Source organism: Tympanuchus pallidicinctus, unplaced genomic scaffold (assembly GCF_026119805.1).
Source record: "Tympanuchus pallidicinctus isolate F22 unplaced genomic scaffold, pur_lepc_1.0 scaffold17, whole genome shotgun sequence".
NCBI classification, from domain to species: Eukaryota; Metazoa; Chordata; class Aves; order Galliformes; family Phasianidae; genus Tympanuchus; species Tympanuchus pallidicinctus.
Genome location: NW_026294690.1, coordinates 2,280,592 through 2,295,355, shown reverse-complemented (window position 1 = coordinate 2,295,355; position 14,764 = coordinate 2,280,592). Strand labels below are relative to the sequence as shown.

At 50.5% G+C, this 14,764-nt stretch overlaps 1 protein-coding gene across 4 annotated transcripts in view; it reads right to left on the bottom strand.

The window, feature by feature from the left end:
* The window catches only part of RAD54L2 (RAD54 like 2), a 53,364-nt gene that overhangs the window by 15,108 nt on the left and 23,492 nt on the right, over positions 1–14,764 (bottom strand). For 2 of the 4 annotated variants that reach the window (XM_052679282.1, XM_052679285.1), the window contains exons 3-8: positions 5,509–5,707; positions 3,607–3,746; positions 2,191–2,322; positions 1,229–1,461; positions 466–648; positions 72–205 (exon numbers count right to left, since the gene is read on the bottom strand). In XM_052679282.1, the coding sequence (XP_052535242.1) occupies positions 72–205; positions 466–648; positions 1,229–1,461; positions 2,191–2,322; positions 3,607–3,746; positions 5,509–5,707 (1,021 nt within the window). Of the gene's footprint in view, positions 1–71; positions 206–465; positions 649–1,228; positions 1,462–2,190; positions 2,323–3,606; positions 3,747–5,508; positions 5,708–10,681; positions 10,765–13,295; positions 13,739–14,764 lie in introns of those variants that run through there. The other 2 variants (XM_052679283.1, XM_052679284.1) reach the window with 2 other exon arrangements.

The window sequence follows — 14,764 nt, the reverse complement described above, 5'->3', positions numbered from 1 at the left end:
AACAGTAATTCTCCTTCTAACAGTTCCTCAAGACAGTCTAACAGTTCAAAAGGGCTTCTACAGGCACCTACTTGTGTTCATCATTCAGGATGTGGACTTTGAAAGTGCGAGGCTGGACCTCCTTGGAGTTATAATCAGCAGGAAGGTTTTCAGGTGCTGGGAGCCACATGTTGAATTCTGCTAGCCAGTTTTGGAGCGTATTCACCTGAAAAAGTTAGCCATGGAAGGACTGAGAACCCAGCTGAGCTGCTCAGGATTTTAACAGCAGAGATGAGAGCATGGAACATCTCCCTGCTGTGCCCAGACAGGAGCACGCATAATCAGGGACATGAGGAACAAAATGGGGAAAAGAGCAGCAAGGGCATGACAGAGCATGATGTAAGATGGGAAACTAATCAACCTCTACACAAAGAGAGAAGCAGAGCAGGGAAGGGGATCATTAAGCTCTTCACAAGGACCACTTACAGGTACAATGGCAAGAACAGTCTTTGCCTCCGTGTGCCGAAAAAGTACATCCAAGAAAGAGATGACCTGTATGGTCTTGCCCAGGCCCATGCTATGTGCTAAAATACACCCAAACCCGCTGCTGGTTTTAAATCTCTCCAAGGACTCGACCAAGTTGTCATACAGGAATCGGATCCCACCAATCTAGAGAGAAAAGCAGAAAAACTGAATTGGGACTGGTTAGTTTGTTTGTAAACACAATTTCATTTTTTAAAATGCTCATCTAAATAGGTAAAGAAAACTCTCCCGTCTGTTCCAGATACGGCTACACCCCGATAAGAAACAACTTTGCTTTCCCAATGAACTCTGATCTTAATAAAATATTTTGCCTTTGAGAGCTGAAGGAATTTTGTTACAAGTACAGCCAGAATAAAGAAAAAACAATTTATTTATGTTTTTATTGAGTTTTATTGGTGGTAGGTGGACGGTTGGACAGATGATCCTGGAGGTCTTTTCCAACCTTGGAGATTCTACGATTCTACGAATATGAGCACGGGCCCTTGAAATAAAAGCAAAGGGCTTTTGTTATCAAATGGTAACAGCAGACAAATTACAACAGTTACTCATAACCCAGGCCTTCTTTCAGTTTCTCCTCATCATCTGACTGTCCACAGCTGCAACCACTGCAACCAGACTGGTCACAGATATCACCAAAGAAATTCGGCTGCAATAGCAGAGCTGGTCTGCCTGACCTTCTTGCACTCCCAAGCCTAACAGAGCCTACCTGATGAGGCTTCACTGCATGTGCAAGCTGGGGAGCCAGGAAAATGTCTTCCTCGTTTGGTGGATGGTTGATGTTGACAATGACTTGCCCCAGAGCATCTGACTGATTTAAGGCATCATTCACATGAGAGCCGCTGCTCTCTTCGCTGCCGTCTTCCTCCCCTTCGTTGCCAGAGTCACTGCTGTCCACAATTTGGAGGGCATCATCCTCTCCTGAACTCAGCTCAATCACTTCTGTACACAGAACAGGAGAGATAAGGGCAGAGGTTAACGTGACGTCAGTGTTAGTCAGGCTTGGAAAAGAACTCATATGGGGAAAATAAGGCCACCACGTTCTGCAATGCTGCCCTGGCCCAGTGACCTACCCTGAGCAAGCAGGCAGGACACAGGCCTACAGGAGGCCTCTCAGGCTAGCGTATAAAAACTGGCCTTTCCTTGAGTCTCCCATTGCTTTAGAGAATACTCATTGAGCTGGGCCATGCAGAACATGAGGTAGTTCCTGTATGTGTTTTACATTCTCCTTCCCAAATCCCGACAAGCACTGCTACCTGTTGATGTGCTAATGACTGCCAAAGAGTGCAGGCAGAAGTACTGGGGTGGTATAAAGCAATCAGGAGAGACCCATCTGGGACAAGGGACACAACTGCTTTCAGCTGTAGATCTGAATACTCAGATGCAGATGATGCCACATCTCATGTAAGCATTCTTCAGCAGAGCACTGAGCAAAATGAGGAGCATTTATACAGCAGAAATAAATACAAGCTTGCAACAGTGCCTGATGGGCCAGGCTACAAGTGTCAATTTAGGACTCCAAGGCAAAAATTGGCCATGTATTTGGAAACAAACAGACCTACAAAAATCCGAAGTCATTCCTTACTGGAGCATCTGACTAGAGAAACAAGTTTGTGGCTGAATAAATGGCACTGCTGTGAGAAGACAAGGGTGAGACTGTTGGTCACTTACCATCTTTAATGCTATTTTTTCCTTTAGTATCATCTTCACTGCCACTGCTGGTACTGTCTAGGCAGATCACTTCCTCAGCAAGGACCTGAGGGGGGAGCTGGGTAGCCTCTGCTGCTCTGAAAATGATGTCCTCTACAAACACGACAATAAGTAATTCATAACAACGGAGAAGGAGACAAAACTGTTCAGAAACCAGACAGTATTTCCTTCCATTTTTGCTCCAATAACTTAGTCCTGGAATTTTCCATAACAGACTCTCCCTGTCTAAAATACTGCTATGACTCAGCTTCCTGGGTCACAGTCGCCTTCTTTCTCAGTATACCTAAACAATAACCCATTGCTCATGGCATGCTCTTCATTGCACGCCCTGGCTGGGGCACACTGACCATACACATGCTGAAGTCACCCCCTTCCCCCTTTGTTTCTGCCTCAGAAACAAAAGCATTTCATTTTTCTTCATTCCAATCTTATTTTTCATCCAGCAGAGAAGTACCAACTGCAGAAGGCATAATAACTGCCTCTGCCTGTTAGTAGAGACACTGTAATGATTATATCCTCCATATCATAAACAACTTTTGATGATCGAGACCATTTTTTTGTATGTTTAAGTATTCCCACGTGGTGAGAGAGGCAAGATCAACAGGGTCAGATAAAAACTGCTGCAGTGACTCAGTAAGCAACCATATTCATCTGGGGCTGCAACCTATTCCTCACAAGTTAAAGTGTTCTAAGCTCCCGTTCCTCTTTTTCTTTTTTAAAGCAAAACACTTTAAACTCTTGAACTTCAGAGACATTATACCTGTTCCCAAGAGGTAAAGCCAACCCAAGAACTCCCAGTCCCCTGACAGGCTTCCCAGCTGCACTCCTCTGCCCTTGCACAGCAGTCTGAGGGGCTGTGCTATAAAACCACTTCATTGATCCAGGTTAGAAGATGATGCAAGACGACATATCGTCGAACTGCATCCTGGCACAGGGTTATCTGCCAGGAACTGAGGTCACTCCCATTGCGAGAAGAGAATACTTCACCATTTATACTGCCTATTATTTTGCTGCTTGTTGAAACATGCTAGAAAGGATAAGGCTACATGAACACACATACACCCAGTGTTTTGTTCTGCTGTCCCAGTACCAGATCCACGCATTACCAGACCACTCACAGAACAAACATGATCTAGAGCAAGGACATGGCCTTTCTGTCAAGTCAGTTTGTTTATGCTTCCAGAGCAGTTGGAAAGACAAGAGAGACCTGTTCCACTACCCTGCTTACACAGTTAACCAGCCAAAATACCTTCAAGCAAAGTTTTCTGCCACCTTCTACCATGCAGCCACAGCATCTGGCTCCAGAACTAGCTCACAAGTGGAACGAAATGCCTATCCTTAAAACTCTTGCTTCAGGTGGCATCTCCCACTGCTTACCAGGAAGGAACTCGGGGGACACGGTTGGGATAGTGGCTGGGTAATCCTTCCGTTGCTGCTCTAGACGCTTCCTTCTCTCCAACTCTTCCTGTTGGGCTGCCTTTGTCACAGCCTCTAGTTGGTCCTCACGCAATAGCTTTCTGAACACACAAGCAAATGGAGAAACAGCCTGGTTACACTCAGTTTGCTTCCAACAAAATCAAACAGCTGTCCAGCTGGCTTAACAGACCGACCAGCTCCAAGTCGTGTGTCAGCTAGTGACTACAGACATCACAGCCAAAAGCAGTGCTACAGCTCTGTCAAGACTGCTTCCCAGCTGCAGGCAACGATACTCAAGGATAAGAGTTTGAAAGAAGTAACAAAAGGAGGAAAAAACATGAGTGGGTAAGAATACACTTAAGCTAGGTTACCAGAGACCAGCAGTATTTCAAAGAGCATTATTTACTGCCATCCAGTTTACAAATAGATAGGGCACAAAGTATGAGGAAAAAAGGCATCAGTTCCCCCACAAAAAGTCGTTGTGGTGATTTCCATCTGCTTCAGTGTTTTCAGGAAGCAGGACCTCTCAGGGCTTTCACACCACTGTTCCAAAGGCTGCTCTCAAAGCCACTTTTACCACCAGGTAATTGCCATACTTCTGAAAGTCGCTTTCCTCTTTTCAGTTCCACTCTCAGTTTCCAATTTGCAGCCCTGGAAATGAGGGCTCTTTTGCCAGAGAAGAGGTAGAGCCCAAGCAGTGGCAAAATCCAGCTCCCAGTGTGCAGCCACTGCAGGGACAGCTTCTCCATCCTATGCAAGTCTCAGGCTTCCAAGCCTACTCTGTGCTCACTGCTTCAGCTTCAAGGAACTCCGCCTGCACCAGCTGAAACACGCACCCAAGATCACCAGCACCATACAGGCAGAAGAGCCACTTGTTGCCACAGGAATCCCAGCTCCACTATGACTCCTCTGAACAAAATGTAATGGTGAATTACCAGCTCACAGCCTATCCCACAATGTAAGTGGTAACTCATGCAATCAGTTGCTACTTCGCAAAATTCAGGTGAAATGGATTTCCAGCATTTCATTCACCTGTCACAGTGAGTGTGTTCCAGGACAGAGGTAGGACTGTATTGTAGGCTGTTTACAACACAATCATCAGCAACAAATCACACGTACACATCTGAAACTGGGTATTTACTTAATGATGGTGCTATTTTTTAATTAAATGTCTAAATAAACAGCAGCCAACAGCTGATTTTTGCAATCCGTTCCATAATTAGATATTCACTCTTCTGAAATACCAAATGAATCTGTACCCATATGCAGCGCTCCAGACTGAAAACACACTACTGCCACTGTTGAAATCCAAAGGCTTTGGAAAAAAAAGCCATCTGCTTTTCCAAAACTCCCTCTTTACCCAAAGGAGTCCAGAGGAGGGCCACTAAGATGATCAGAGGGCTGGAGCACCTCTCCTATGAAGAAAGGTTGAGGGAACTGGGCTTGTTTGGATTGGAGAAGAGAAGGCTGTGGGGAGACCTCATTGTGGCCTTCCAGTACTCGAAGGGAGCGGATAAACAGGAGGGGGAACGGCTGTGTGTGAGGGTGGATGGTGATAGGACAAGGGGGAATGGTGTTAAACTGAGACAGGGGAGGTTTGGGTTGGATATGAGGAGGAAGTTTTTCACCCAGAGGTGGTGAGGCACTGGCACAGGTTGCCCAAGGAGGCTGTGGATGCCCCATCCCTGCAGGCATTCAAGGCCAGGCTGGATGTGGCTCTGGGCAGCCTGGGCTGCTGGTTGGCGACCTGCACACAGCAGGGGGCTGGAACTGGATGATCACTGTGCTCCTTTTCAACCCAGGCCATTCATGATACAATATGGCAATATACAGGACTCTACTTCTTGTCCTGTTGATGCTCACCTTATGTTTCTCCGCATGTGAGACGGTTTCTGAGCCCTCTTCTTTTTGGCGTCCCCAGAGGCCAGGCTCTTGTGCTGGTTCTGCAAGAGTCGCTCTGCCCGCTCACTCTGCGATGAGGTAGTTGAAGTAGAGCGCTGCCATTCTCCATCCTCTGCGTGCTCAACATGGTCACTGCTGAACACAGCTTCCTGGGGTTGGTCTGCAGAGACAAGGTGGTAACAGCATGAGAACAGCTGTGCCAAGCCATCTCTTGGTTTTTACAAGAGCACCCATCAGGATTTCAGCTGTATGGGAATCCACTCGTGCCAAATTTGGAGTCCTTCCTAACAGTGCCACTCGGAGTGTTAAGAAATCATATGCTGAAGGGTCTGTTTCCCAGTAAAAGCCATGACTATCCTACTCAGCACAGCCCTGAAGTGTCCTTACAAAAAATAGGGTAAGATTGCTTCAGTCCACACAGAGCTTCCATTTACATGACACCTGTGTAACTATCTTCCAAGCTAAGACACACTGCTATCTGCTTCAAACACTGGGTCATGGCCCATCAGGAAGCCCCACACTTTTATCATCAGACTCCACTCTCATGATTTAAATGCTACCTTCTGGCAAGCTCTTTTGAGAAACCACAAAGTGACAATCCTCTTTCTGTGTTACAGACTATAGACTCCTTTTCCCCTGCCTTCTCCTGTTTTCAGGCTTGCATTAGTGCCTGACTTCAGTCTTAAAGTCCTATGCAAAATGACATTGTGTTCCATGTCATTTGGCTCTTCAACAGGCTGCCAGTGACAAAGTCTGCAGAGCACGGAATGGAAGTGTTTTCTGTTTGAAAGCTTCCCTTGAAGTAAACTGTTTTTGACAAGCCTTGTAGTAGCTTCTTTGAAGCACCTTGTCCCCTTGTGTCGGAGGAGACACCCCAAACCTCATCTCTCCATCAGCTTTCTTGCTCACAGCATGTGTATGAGCTAATGACTGCACTGCAACAACGCTTGGACAGAACTCTGAAGGAAAGAGGGGAAAAAGACATCAGCAGAAAAAAATGCAGAAGTAACACTGAACCATCAAGCATCATTTTGTAACACCTTGGTACCTGGAGATACAGAGCACCCCTTCTCACAGAGCAGAGAGCTGGAGCCAAGGACGCCTCAGTACAGCACTACAGGCACCTCTTTGGCTTCCAGTGTAGCACATCTATTTAAATTAATTTTACCATCAATATCACCTATTAAAATTGAGGTGACAAGGACCTGACGTGCCTTGGGCCAACTATGTAGCTTCATCCAGACATTCCAGTGCCCCTGCCCAGTGCCAGCAACAGCCACAACTAGCATGAGCGGCTCAGCATCCCTGGGAATGGCACTGCCAATAAATTGTACGTGTGCTAGCTAAGCAGGCAGCCACAGCTTATGCGATGAATGGAAGAAATGTCACATGTGAGCACTAAAGGCAAAGGGGTTCGCTGCTACCATTGCAGTAATTCTGCTGCAGGCAAGGTCAGGGGGTTCTGTGCTGGAAGCAAACCCACATTACCTGCAACTCCTCAGCAAATCTTCCTTCCTCCTGGCCTTCTGGACCTGGACCCAAGGTTACATAACTAGATCAAAGGATCAGATGAAATAGGGCAAAGGGAAACAGGGAGATTGCACACGTGACCGCATTCTCAGGGATGAGTCATTAAAGCAGTGACTATCTGGAGGCAAACACTGCCATGGTTACACTGCTGCCATCTCACTCTGCCCAGGGGATCTTGGTGAGGCAGGAGGAGCACAAAGTCCCACCAGTTGGGCAAGGGAAGCGCTCCGCTTCCTCTTCCAGCCATGCCATAGCTCCTACCTGACAGGCTGCAGCTGCAAGCAGAGGTTGCTCCGTTGCTGGTCTGTATTGAGAAGCTGTTCCGCGCTGGGTGTTCCCAAGGGCAGTGGGAATGACATCACTGCAGCCGTGCATCCAGCTCTGAATCTTGGGGGTTCTTGCAGCTCTGCAGCACCCAGCTGTGCCCTGCTCCTTGCACAGACACCTGCACGTAGCCAGGACTGCGCTGTCACAACCCACAGACCTGGTCACAGCTCTGGTTCATGCTGCAGGTTGGGGCTGCCGACTTTCCCGGCTCACTGCGCAGCAGCACCCACCACCCCCAGCTGTACACAGAGCAGGGCACACGCCTGGCTCCTCCGCTAGCACCACTGAGAAGTCTGTAAGGAACACAGTCGTGACAGCTCTGTGCATCTGCCCCCTGGGTGGGATGACTGTCAGAGCTGCCCCTGAACACCATGACTCACGATACATAACAGAAGAGATCTGCCCCACCGCAGGGCATTTCCTATTGCACCTAGGCCTGAAGAACTCAGCTCACCAACTCCTTCCTGCGTAATATTCTCAATGTTTATTCTCACAAAATGGCATGGCATGCAGCCTACAAAATATTCTCCAGCACCTCAGGTTTTGCAAGGCACTAAACACTGTTATGCAAGGTTCCTGAAGCACTGAGCACCTTGTTTTTTAGGGGAGCGCGAGATTGCTGTAACTGACAAAAGTCTTCCCCTGGCACTGAGGTGTGTGAGAAATAGTGCCAGAGCTCCAGTGAGGCCACGCATCTGTACAAATAAATCCCAACGGGTCTGTAAAACAGTCAAAAACTCACAGGAAATGCCATTCAGGATCAGACCTGAGGGTCCCCACCTGAGGCTGCTGCACAGGAAGGTGCAGGAGGCGCCTCAGCTCTCACCACACTGAGGGAGCTGGTTGCTCCTTTGTGCCACACTGATATTAACAGAGCCAGCTAGGTTCAGCTCTCCTGGGATGGCAGTCCTCCGCCAGCACGGCTCCAGGGACAGCGGATTGCTGAAAACAGCCCCTTGTTTATTTTTAAAGTCATTTCACTAGGGATATACTCAGGGTACTAACTAGTAATGTTTTGCTGAGTGCGGGCATTATTCCTGCCCTAAGGATTGAGACATGCATGCACGGCGAGGATAGCAGCTGTGTGCAGAGCAGAGAGCCGTCCGTTTCTGCTGTGGGAGCTCTCTCCTGCCCTGCACAAAGAGCAAAGAGCAGTTATCCTGTTTCCTGCAGTCTGTGGGCAACCAGAGACCAGCTAGTACTGGCTCATACTACTACAGCCAGCACTGAGCTGCCAGAGCAACAGTGGGAGGAGCACCAAGCAATGGCACAAGGAAGCCTAACTGTACAGCTCCAGCTGCAGTCACTGACACACTGAACTACAACACAGCCAAAGGCTAGAGCAGCAGCTCTGCAAAGCACTGGCACTGACACACTGCAAGATACTGTGAGTCAGTCTGCTGCCCTCCCTGTGCCGGGCACAGGGGGTGTGGAGGCAATGGGGTTCAGCTGCAGCACAGCAATTGTCTTGGAGGCTGGCAGAGGACTGTGGGGGCTTATCCGTATTCAGCTGAAGCAGAAGATAAATGAAGTATTTGCAGAATTTTTTTGTGTACGTTACTGGTGCAGCTGTTGTGTGCATGCCATGCAAGGTGGTGTTCCCAAAGCACACCTCATATGGAGGCAGTGCTATAGAACACCCCAGTACACCCAGCTGGAGGCAGGACAATGATGAAACCCCTGTAAAAGAAGGCGCAGAGGAAGCCTGGGCCCACTTCCTGAAGCCCTACCTACCAGAAAGCTCACAAGACCCGCACAGAACCATGAGCCCTCCAAGGGCTTGGCGCACACCAGAAAGCCCACCCTGCAGCAGGGAAGTGGCTCTCAGGGGGCTGGGGCACAGCCACCCCCCCAGCTGCTATCAGGGCAGCTAATTAGCAACCAGACTTTGTTCTGCTCGGAAAATCATTGCTCTCAGTCTTCAGCGGCGGCAGGATGCCCCTCCCAGCCACAACCGCTTAACAAAGCGCTAATTATGTAAGTGCTGGCATTACATAAGCCGGCACACCTACCCCCAGGCCCCGTGCAGCACCCACTGACCCCTCGCTCCTCTCCGGCCGAGCAGGGCCAGCACCCAGCACCACTATGGCGTATGTCTGTGCTGGGTGACACCAGGGCTCCCTTGCCTTACCAAGGCTGAGGATAAGGGGAGATGCAGGCTCGGTCCCACCACCTCACCCTGGCTGACAGCGCTTGTTGTCCTGCTAAGTCACAGCCACACACTGTAAAACATGAGCACAGCATTCTGTCCAGCCCTGCAGCTGGAAGGTGCTTTCTGGGTTATCCACATCAGCTCCAGCATCTTCAATTCCCATTGCCGACTGAGTTAGGGCTAACCACCCCAGCACTGTCACTGGTGTGTTGCTAACCAGACACAGGCTGTCATGTCGGCATGGCAATCAGTGCTGTTACAAATCCGAGTAGTGCATTTTCCATTTCTGTAAACAAAACGTGTCTGTAAAGTGATGGTGCTGCAGATTCAGGACTCTATGAAACACACAGCCTGCAGGTCAGGGGCTGCCCTGGGCTTGTGGGAAGAGCAAATCCTGGCAGAGGAAACGTGGTAGGAGCTTGACCAGGAGAGCATACAGCAGCCAAACCCACCTCCAGGCTCCTCTTGGAAGGATGGAGCTGCAACGAATGGACAAGTTTAGCAGATAAGGCAGCACTGCCCTTCTGTTTTTTTCATCAGCGGCCCTTTGGTGTATCGGTTACCACAAGGTTATGCTGCACAGTAAAACTTTCCCTGCCTGAAGGAACCCACAGGCAGCAGAAGTGAAGGGCAGGAGAAAGGAAGAACCCGAAAGCCAGAGGGAGAGGGAGAGCTGGGAGCGCTGTGAGGCAGGCTGGAACCTTCTGCAGCCAACTCTGGTGACAGACAATATATCTTCTAACCCAGGGATTATGCAAGCAGAACCAGGCCCGCGTACCAGCCGTGGCCGGGTTACATAAAACCCCAGGAGCACTTACACAACGCCAGCAGGGCACAGGTAGCAGCCCCAGCAGGGATGCAGAGCACCAGGGGACGTTTCCATAGCGCTGCAGGAGCACAGGGCACTGCCCCACATCCCTCCTCCACGCACGGCCCAAGATATTTAAGATACTTTTCCCAGGAGAAATCCTCCTACCTACAAATGCCCCCTCCTTTCGAGCCCTCCCTCCCTCTCTCAGCAGAGGGGCAGGGAAACAAAGCCAGGAAATGCACCCAGCACCCAGCGGTGCAGCAGGGCTGGGCTGCATTTGTCCTTTACACAGGGGATGAGTTACATAAACCTACCGCGCCGCAGCCGGGAAGCGTCTCCAGAGCTGGAAAGTGTTCAGCGAGCTGCGTGTAGGAGGGGCTGGCCCTCCCCGCCCTGGTTAGCCCAGTTAACTAGTAACCCAGGATAGAGCTTTGCCAGCCACATTCAGAAAAAATAACCAAAGGCATCCAAATCACGAGGAACCGGATTGCACCCTCAGACCTCGCTTGTTTTCATAACAGTCCCGAACTCTAAAAAAGAACAGTGGTTGTGTTTTGTTTTGTTTTTTTTTCCTTTTAAGGTGGATAAACACTCATTTACGTAGAAAAGCTGACTTCCACCCCCCAGCACACACACACAGATTCAGAAAATAGATGCAGATGGGGGCTAGCGTGTTCCAGCACAGTGGGTCCGGCCGGCTGCTGCCATTCCTCTTCTTAGGCACAAATTTCAGGGACTAAGAAAAGAGGACGAGCGAGGGAGCAGGCACTGTGCATTATGCAATGATTACATAAGCAGTAGTGTACACTAGGTAGCTGGCAGTTGTGGCGTTAGCTTTCTGCCAGGGTACCCTCAGTGCAAGGGGAAACAATGCAGAGGGGATTACTGCTGCCACACGCTGCCAAGGCCACCAAACCAGCAAACAGTGAGCACCAGCTCACTCTCTGAACTTCCATCTCTTCCCTGAGCCCTCATTCAGCACCCGGTCAAAGCGAGGCGGGGAGAGGCATCTGCTGCTCCTAACTCCAAGGAGCTGCGTGGGAAATAATCCCAGCACAAAGTGTCATCCCTTGGTACCTGTGTGCTTCTCTTCCTCCCCTGAAATGCGTTTTCACGCTTTAAAAGCAAAAGTGGTGCTTTAGGTTTGTTTGGTTTTCAAACTGTAAGAGAACTTCAGCTGCATTGCCCCTTTCTGCTCCGCTTCCTCAAGTAGTTTTGGAGGAATTTTTACGGGCTTTGTTTAATGAGGGAGGCATCGCTTGGGAGAAAAATGCAAATGGTTGAGTTTGAGCCTGTGTGCCACCGCATTCCTCTGGCACCTCTCCCACCCAGAGCAGCCAGAGCAGTGACTGAGTGCTGGAGAAAGCTAATAAGAGCAGGATGAAACAGCATCACTGGAAGAACGAGCTGTTTCTGGCTCTTCCTTTCAGAATGCCAGCACTGCTTTGTGTGCTGCTACAGCAGTCTGACCAAGAGCTGCCAAGTTGTTTGGGGCACTCACACAGCGTCACAAGGACACCCCTGCCCAAAGCACGCCAAAGCTCATTACAGGCTGAAGACAGCAAGCACCAGTCCTTGCCCTGGGGCTGCTCACCTTACTGCTACCCCACTGGTCAGAGGGGAGGATGTGGGTCTGTGTGGAGGGGATAGGGCTCTTCTGAAGCAAGAGCCATCAGCTCGTGCACAGCCATTCCCCATCAGTTACAGCACTCCCTCAAACAGAGGCACTTTCCATTGGCAGCACGCTGTGACACACCTCACCCCAGGCACTCTAACTTGACAAGCACAATGCTGCACAACGAAGGCTCAGCTCACCTGCACTACTGCTCTTTCATGTCTCCAAAATCTCTCTCCACCCTCCAAAAAATTTGAAAGACCTCTAACCTTCTGTTCTCCCCTGTTCATATGACCTACAGTCTCACTTCGAAAAGCATCCTCCCCTCCCACCCCCTTCCTCTCTTTATATACCTATTATCCAGACTGAGTTACATAAGCCACTTGTCTCACCCAGATTCTTCATTTATCCAAACTTACTTTGCAGCGTGATTCCTTTCTCCTCTCACCTGGCACTCTCCCACAACTGGCCTCCTTGCCCTGCCACCACTACCAGAGAGATGAGAAAGCAGAAAAGATGCATTCTTTGCTAGAATCCACACCTCTCCACTAACGGACAACAAACACTGCATGGTTTATTTCCATCAAAACTCCTCTTGAAGACCAGTGTCTCAAACTTGTACAACAAATGGGGCTGGGACCAGTATCTCCCTGGGAGTGAGGTGGCTCCTGCAAGGACCTGACCTCACAGTAACACATTACGTTACACATTTAGAAAGTTCTTCAAATCCAAAGTTTTTTCTTTCGACACACAGCAACCAACCCAAGGGGCAGCTATCCTCAGAGTGTGTACTGGTGTGAGGGTCTCACCAGTGCGTTCCGATGGGTGGAGGGAAGAAAAAGGAGCCAGGCAGCCCTTAAGCCCACTGGCACCAAGGAGGCGATAGGGGTGGGCAGCCCTGCTCTGTCCAGCAAGGCACCAGGCACTTCTTGGGGGTGAGATGCTGGGGAAAGCAAGCACGGATCTGAGGGGGTGGGGGAGATACGCTGATACAAAACAATACTGACGATCAACAACTGCCTCCTCTCTCACTAAGTACTACTTTTGCAGTGCTGTGATACAACAGCAGAAACAAGAACAGCCAGACTCAGCATGTCACATCACTTCGGTCTTCAGAATTATAAGCACAAGGAAAGTTTCCTTCTCGTATCCCCTCCGGCAAAGCAACAAGCACTGCAAGACTGTGAAAATTCAACTATTTCCACCGCTGCCTGAGAGTTAGGAAACTGCTGCTCCCAGCACACAGAGAGGGTGTTCTGCAGGAAAGCAGGAGGGCAAGGAAAGCAGAAGGAAACCAAACCCCTGGGTCCTACCTGGGAACTGCTGCGACTCATCCAGGAGCAACATGCTGCCCGGCGCGCTGACTGCTGCCCGCAGCTATTCTGGGCTCAGGGTCTTCTGTATGAAAGTTTCCAGGCACTCCCAACAACTCCTTATCTCTGCCTGCAGCCCCAGATCCGCTCTCACTGGCTGCTCGGCTGGCAAGTGGGAAATGCCTCCTGATAAAGCAGTCCAGGGTACAGGCGGGGAAACCTGTACTTAAGGTTTCTGAAAATAACTTTGGTAAATAGCTCCCGGTGCACGAACCCACCGAGCCGGGACTCAGCATGCAGACATCCTCCCTGAACTCAGCCGAGGCGGAGCGGGGTCACTGTTATATAACTGGTTAAATACGCCTCGTGTTCAGCCTAAATAAAACCTGTCACCGTCTCCTCCCCAGCTGAGCGTCAGGCAACACAGCCCTGCCCGGGGGAGCCGCTGCTGCTGCACTGGGCACCGCTGCCCACCTGGCTGTGGGATGTGCCTGGGAAAAGAGGTTTGCAGGGCCGGAGGGCGCAGGGAGGCGCGCTGGGTGAGCGCGGGGACGGCTGGCTCCTCTCCCCCGCCTGGTGCTGCGGGGCTGCGCGCTGCTGGGATCGGGGTCCCATTCACGCAGCCCGCGATCCGGTTCAACTAGTGGCAGGGATCGAGCCTGGGAATAAAATGAAAATCCTTACATAACCGCAGGGCTCTGGCGGGGCCCCGCACAAGGGGAATCCCAACAGACAACAGGACGGTCTGGGCAGGGGCCGGAGGGATGGATCGCCGCTGCGCTTCCCTGCTGCACAGCACCAAGGGGGGGTGCTGGGGTGCAGCAGCGCACAGCCCTCTGGCTCTGACAATCTCTGTATCTGCGGCACGGTGAACTGCTTGCACTGTGCCTGCTGGCTTCCAAGAAACCGGCACAATCAAACCCGAGCGGTTCGAACCCGTTTGCTCAACAACCGGGAAAAGAGCATCCCATTGGTCTCACTGAACCAGTAACGCCTACAGCACTGCCTGCCTGCACAACGCTCGCAGGGCAGCGAAAGGGCTAGGAAAGAAAGTTCCAAGTTTATAAGGAAATGATCAAGCAGAATTTGCAGGGCACATTTAGCTCTGAGCGTGCCGTGCCTTCCTCCCTACCACCCATCTGCACTGCGCTGTGGCCAAAACCCAAAGATCCGTAGGTCCTGCCCAGTCCTCCTCAGAGCTACTGACTTCTTCGTGTGTCCCTCCACAAACAGAGCCACAGACAGGAGCAAATTCAACCTGGGGATGAGGGACGTGTGATGAAGGCAGCTTGCTCCCAAAGCCAGCTCTTTGCTTGGGACAACCAGCAGGCAAACTCCTGTTCGGGCTACAGGTGTGCAAGCAGCCATGGCACAGCACAGGCACTCCTTGTTATGAGAGTCACCGTTGATGAAACCATCTTTTGTGAGAGCCACCACTCGGGGTGGTGGAGCACAGAGAATGCCTGCTA